The sequence below is a fragment of the Geospiza fortis genome, unplaced genomic scaffold (assembly GCF_000277835.1).
Source record: "Geospiza fortis unplaced genomic scaffold, GeoFor_1.0 scaffold494, whole genome shotgun sequence".
Lineage (NCBI taxonomy): Eukaryota > Metazoa > Chordata > Aves > Passeriformes > Thraupidae > Geospiza > Geospiza fortis.
This window is the reverse complement of record NW_005054691.1, coordinates 199499-204955: the sequence shown is the minus strand read 5'-3', so window position 1 is coordinate 204955 and position 5457 is coordinate 199499. Positions and strand designations below refer to the sequence as shown.

Here is a 5457-nt window from a genome sequence, read left to right as displayed (position 1 = left end):
CTGGATCCCGACGGCGTTTTCCGGGACTGCTACGGCCGCTCCCGCACGGCCGAGGAGGTGGCGCGCAGCGTCAGGGGACACATGGACGCCTACGAGCCGCTGGCCCCCGCGGGGGGGCAATAAACGGCCGGGACACCCCCAAGAGTGGGGTCTGTCGTGGTTTGGGGTCTGGGGGAGGGACAGCTGGCAGCCCCCAGTGTCCCTCAGGTGTGCTCTGTGGGAGAGAGAGCCCACAGCCTCTGAGGGCTGTCACATGGCAGAGCGGGGACAGCTGACAGCCCCCAGCTGTGTCCCGTGGCGGGGACAGAGCCCTGACAGCCTGCAGGGGTGGCACATGGAGGACAACTGACACTGCTGTCCCCCAGGTGTGTCCTGTGGGAGGGACAGAGCCCACACCCTGCAGGGGTGGCACATGGCAAGAAGGGCATGTCTGACAACCCCCAGTGTCCCCCAGGTGTGTCCCATCAGGGGGACAGCCCTGACAGAGCCCACACCCTGCAGGGGTGTCATATAGAGGGGGACATCTGACATCTCCAGTGTCCCCCAGGTGTGTCCTGTGGGAGGGACAGAGCCCACACCCTGCAGGGGTGTCATATAGAGGGGGACATCTGACATCTCCAGTGTCCCCCAGGTGTGTCCCATGGGAAGGACAGAGCCCACACCCTCTGAGGGCTGTCAAATGGTGGGGTAGGGACAGCTGACAGCCCCCAATGCCCCACAGGTGTGTCCTGTGGGAGGGACAGAGCCCACACCCGCTGAGGGCTGTCACATGGCAGACAGGGGACAGCTGACAGCCCCCAGTGTCCCCAGGAACGGTCTGGGGGGAGGGAAGTTTAGAGCGGGCAGGTGGAGGGAGAGGGGGAGAATGTGGGTGGAGGGACCCCCAGCAGACCCCACTGCCCCCCAGCAGTGTCACATGGCAGGGAGGGACCCCTGCAGCCCCCCAGGAGCGTCCCGTGGGGCAGGGGGCTCTGCAGAGGTGAGTGAAGTGACCCCTCCCCAAAGGGAGATGAAAGGTATGTGGGCAGAGGGACCCCCAGGCCCCTCCCCACAATCCCTGTGCCCCCAAATCCCATGCCACCCCCCAGCAGCCCCTGGGGAAGAGGCCTCTCCTTAGCAAAGTGGGGGGGTTTATTGGGGGCCGGGGTCTCTCTGGGAGGGCAGCTGGAAGTGCTGGAACCTCTTGCGCCGGGCTAGGCGTGGACATTGAAGGGGACACGGCTCTCCTGGGGGACAGCAAGGGACAGGGAGTGTCACCGGTCAGTGCCAGCCCATAGGCGTGGACATTGAAGGGGACACGGCTCTCCTGGGGGACAGCAAGGGACAGGGAGTGTCACCGGTCAGTGCCAGCCCATAGGCGTGGACATTGAAGGGGACACGGCTCTCCTGGGGGACAGCAAGGGACAGGGAGTGTCACCGGTCAGTGCCAGCCCATAGGCGTGGACATTGAAGGGGACACGGCTCTCCTGGGGGACAGCAAGGGGCCGGGAGTGGCACCGGGATAGGCGTGGACATTGAAGGGGACACGGCTCTCCTGGGGGACAGCAAGGGACAGGGAGTGTCACCGGTCAGTGCCAGCCCATAGGCGTGGACATTGAAGGGGACATGGCTCTCCTGGGGGACAGCAAGGGGACAGTGAGGGTCAGGGAGTGTCACTGGTCAGTGCCAGCCCATAGGCAGGGACATTAAACTGGACACGGCTCTCCTAAGGGACAATCAAGGTAAGGGAGAGCCACCAGCCAGTGCCAGCCCCTATCCATGGACATTGAATGGGACACAGGTCTCCTGGGGGACAGCAAGGTGACAAGGAGTGCCAGTGGTCACTGCCAGCCCCTATCCATGGACATGGAACGGGGCACAGAACTTCTGCAGGTATGAGGGGACAGGGGTGGAGAGAGAGGTGCAGGGGGTGCTCAGGGGTGGGCAGGGGGCTGCCAGCCCCCTGCCCAGCCCAGGCAGTGCCCCCCAGGTCCCAGCCCAGCCCGGGTCCGTGCCTGCTCCTGCAGCAGCGGCTCCATGCGCTCCTCCCACTGCCGGATGCGCTGCGACAGCTCCGTCTCCTGAGCAAACTTCTGGGAGCTGGCCATGAACAGCTCCTGGGGACAGGGACAGCAATGGGGACACCCCCGTGCTCCTGGGGACACCCCCCAAGCCTCCTGGGGACACCTAGACCCTCAGGAGTCACGCCCAGGTCCCCACACCAGCACCTACCACGTTCCTGCGCACCAGCTCCTCGTAGCCAGGTTCAGGGGGGTCTGTGGGAAAAGGGGGTCACCAGAGTGGGGGACAGCACCCCATGGGAGGGACAGGGGACTCTCAGGGACAGACAGGCTGCGGAACTGGGGAGGGAAGGGTCAGCAGCTCACCCAGGTTTCCTTCCTCCAGCTCCTCTGGCGCCTCAGGCTCTATGTCCTCGTGCTCCACAAAATCATCATCATCCCCGTCTGCCAGAATGGGGACACTACTCAGTGTCCTCTGAGACCCTCTCAGTGCCCCTTAAGACCCCCCAACCTTCTGGGACCCCCCCAGACCCCCAGGAAAGAAAGAAAGGCTCCCCAGGCTGGGGGATTTGGGGTTTTGGGTTCCAGCACCTGCCCCTTCCTCACTGTCGACGCCGCGCTCCTGCTCCAGAGCTGGCTCCAGCTCCCTCAGCAGCTCCTGGGGGGAGGAACAGCCCTGAGCCCCCCCTGAGCACCCCCAGAGCATGGCAAGGGGGTGCTGGAGCCCCGCTGGCTCCCCAGTTTAGCCCGCACCCCACTCACCCCCTGTCTCTGGAGCTTCCTGTGCGCCGCCAGCCGCTCCTTGAACTGCCGCCAGTACAGCACCTCCAGGTCTGCAGGGATTGGGAGCAGGGATTTGGGATGGCCCCTCTGTGCCCCCCCAAAGCAGAACCCCCCCAGGCATCCCAGGCCCCTCCCCTTTGCAGGAGCTGGTGTCCATTCCCCCAGTTTTGGGGTGTCCTTCCCCTCCATGCCCTCCCCACTGCAGGATCCAGTCCCTGGTATCCATTCCCCCCACTTTTGGGGTGTCCTTCCCCCCCATGCCCTCCCCACTGCAGGATCCAGTCCCTGGTATCCATTCCCCCCACTTTTGGGGTGTCCTTCCCCCCCATGCCCTCCCCACTGCAGGATCCAGTCCCTGGTGTCCCCCAGGACAGGGAATGTGTCCCTGCCCATGTCCCCTCACCTACAAAGGTGGGGCCCTTTCTCCTGCTTCTCCGGCCCTCCGTGACATTGTTGTCTGTGGGGAGCAGATCAGGAATAATCATTGGATGGAAATTCCATGGATTTATCGAAGTTGGAAAAGCCCTCTGAGCCCATCAAGTCCCCCCCAGAACTGCCAAGGCCACCCCTGGCCATGTCCCCAAGTGCCACATGCACAGGGCTGTTAAATCCTCCTGTTACAGATTTTTAAATCCTTCTGGATCTCAATCGCACAGGAATCACTCACAGGCTGCAGAGAACCATCTCGTGAAATCCTGGAGCTTCCTTGGGCCCCTCCTCTTCCTCTTGCCTCCAACCACATCATCCAGGCCGTGTGGCACCAGGAAGGGCCTCCCTGCAGGTGACACGGGTGACACTGGGTGTGCGGCCACCGCCAGGGGCTGGGAAGGGGCCCCTCTGGATGTCCTGGGGCTGGAATGACCCAGCGTGGGGACAGGGACACTTGAGGACGTCCAGTGTGGCTGGGAGTGATCCACTGGGGGGCTGGGAAGGACCTGCCATGGGGATAGGGACGTGGGGCTGGGAATGACCCCCTGTGGGACTGGGAATGACCTTCCATGAGCTGGGAATGTTCCCCTGTGGGAGCAGGAGTACCCCACTGTGGGACTGGGGACACTGAGGGACACACAGCCACGAATGACCCTCCCATGGGATGGGAAGGAACCACCATGGAGCTGGGAATACTGAGGGATGTGGGGCTGGGAAGGACCTGCCATGGGGATGGGGACGTGGGGCTGGGAATGACCTGCCATGAGCTGGGAATGCTCCCCTGTGGGAGCAGGAGTACCCCACTGTGGGACTGGGGACACTGAGGAAGGAATGACCCTCCCATGGGACTGGGAAGGAGCCACCATGGAGCTGGGAATACTGAGGGATATGGGGCTGGGAATGACCTGCTGTGGGGCTGGGGACACTGAGGGACACGTGGCCAGGGATGACCCACCTCGGGCTGTGTTGTCCCTGCTCCCCCAGAGCTGCCCAGTTTCCCCAAAAATACCTTTCCTGAAGGGCTTCTCCTCGGAGTCTCCGAAGGGGTCGAGGCTCTGCCATGGATTGGGCTCCTCCTGGCACAGGGGTGAGGATGGGCAGGGGCTCTGGGGCATCCCAGGGGTCCCATTCTGCCCGGATTTGGGATTTCCCTGGCTCCAGGCCCCCCCTTACCTTGCTGAGGGCTTTGGGGTCCTGGCTGGGGGGTCTCTCCCGCAGGATGTACCCCCGGGTCCGGGGCGTGCTCTGGGGGACACGGAGAGGGACAGTGAGGGACTGGGGGACAGGGGTGGGCTGGGGGGGACCCAGGGGCCTGGGGAGGGAGTGAGGGGCTCCAGGAAAGGAACAAGGGGATCCAGGGAAGGAACACAAGGCTCTGGGGCTCCGGGGAAGGAGCGGTGAGCTCTGGGGAAGGAATGAGAGGCTGTGGGGCTCCAGGGATCCAGGGAAGGAGTGAGGGGATCCAGGGAAGGAGCACAGGCAGCCCCCCAAGCCCCTGCCCCACACAGACCCTCTGAGCCACGATGTGTTCGTTAGGGACCGGGGTCACTTCCATGTCATCCCCCAGGGGGGCCCCAGGAACGTTGTCATCATCAGGTCCTGCATCATCTGGAGGGGTGGGAATGGGCAGAGGCTGGAGAAGCTTCCAGGACCCGCCCTTCCCACCCTGTCTGCCAAGGAATCCCCCCAGGTGCTCCTCCTGCCAGGGCAGGGGCAGCAGAGGGCAGGAGCAGGGAATGCTGCAGTTGGTTGGGTTGGAAAATCCCTCAGAGCCCAAATCCAACCGTTCCCAGCACTGCCAGGGTCACCACTGCCCATGTCCCCAAGTGCCACATCCACAGGGATGCAAAACCCCTCCAGGGATGGGGAGCCCACCCCTGTGCCAGGGCTGCACAGCCCTTTCCAGGAGGAAATTCCCCAAAATCCAGCCTGAGGCCGTTCCCTGTCCTCCTGTCCCTGTTGCCTGGGAGCAGAGCCCAGTCCTGACCGTCCCCTCCTGGCAGGGATGAATCCAGCCCTCACCCTGCTCTGCAGCCTCCTGGATGGACAGAGGGAGCCCAGGCCACCCTGGCAGGTGCCACCCCTCACCTGTCTCCTCGCAGAAGCTCAGTGCCCGCACCAGGGCCGTGCCAGCGCTTGGACACTCCGCGGGGCTGGATCCGGGAGCCGCTGCTGGGGACGGTGACAGTGAGTCCTGGCAGTGACAGCGACAGTGCCAGGGCCACCCCAGAGCCCCCTGTACCTG

General features: G+C 64.1%; 1 protein-coding gene across 1 annotated transcript in view; it reads right to left on the bottom strand.

Annotated features, from left to right (window-relative positions):
• Positions 1 to 1420: 1420 nt before the first annotated feature.
• Positions 1421 to 5457, bottom strand: part of NCAPH2 (non-SMC condensin II complex subunit H2) — a 7802-nt gene continuing 3765 nt past the window's right edge. Inside the window, exons 8-19 of the mRNA XM_031065167.1 lie at positions 5301 to 5384; positions 4723 to 4820; positions 4386 to 4457; positions 4222 to 4288; positions 3451 to 3558; positions 3187 to 3240; positions 2763 to 2833; positions 2592 to 2658; positions 2367 to 2444; positions 2212 to 2255; positions 1995 to 2096; positions 1421 to 1534 (exon numbers count right to left, since the gene is read on the bottom strand). Of these exons, the coding sequence (XP_030921027.1) occupies positions 1421 to 1534; positions 1995 to 2096; positions 2212 to 2255; positions 2367 to 2444; positions 2592 to 2658; positions 2763 to 2833; positions 3187 to 3240; positions 3451 to 3558; positions 4222 to 4288; positions 4386 to 4457; positions 4723 to 4820; positions 5301 to 5384 (959 nt within the window). The remainder of the gene's footprint in view (positions 1535 to 1994; positions 2097 to 2211; positions 2256 to 2366; positions 2445 to 2591; positions 2659 to 2762; positions 2834 to 3186; positions 3241 to 3450; positions 3559 to 4221; positions 4289 to 4385; positions 4458 to 4722; positions 4821 to 5300; positions 5385 to 5457) is intronic.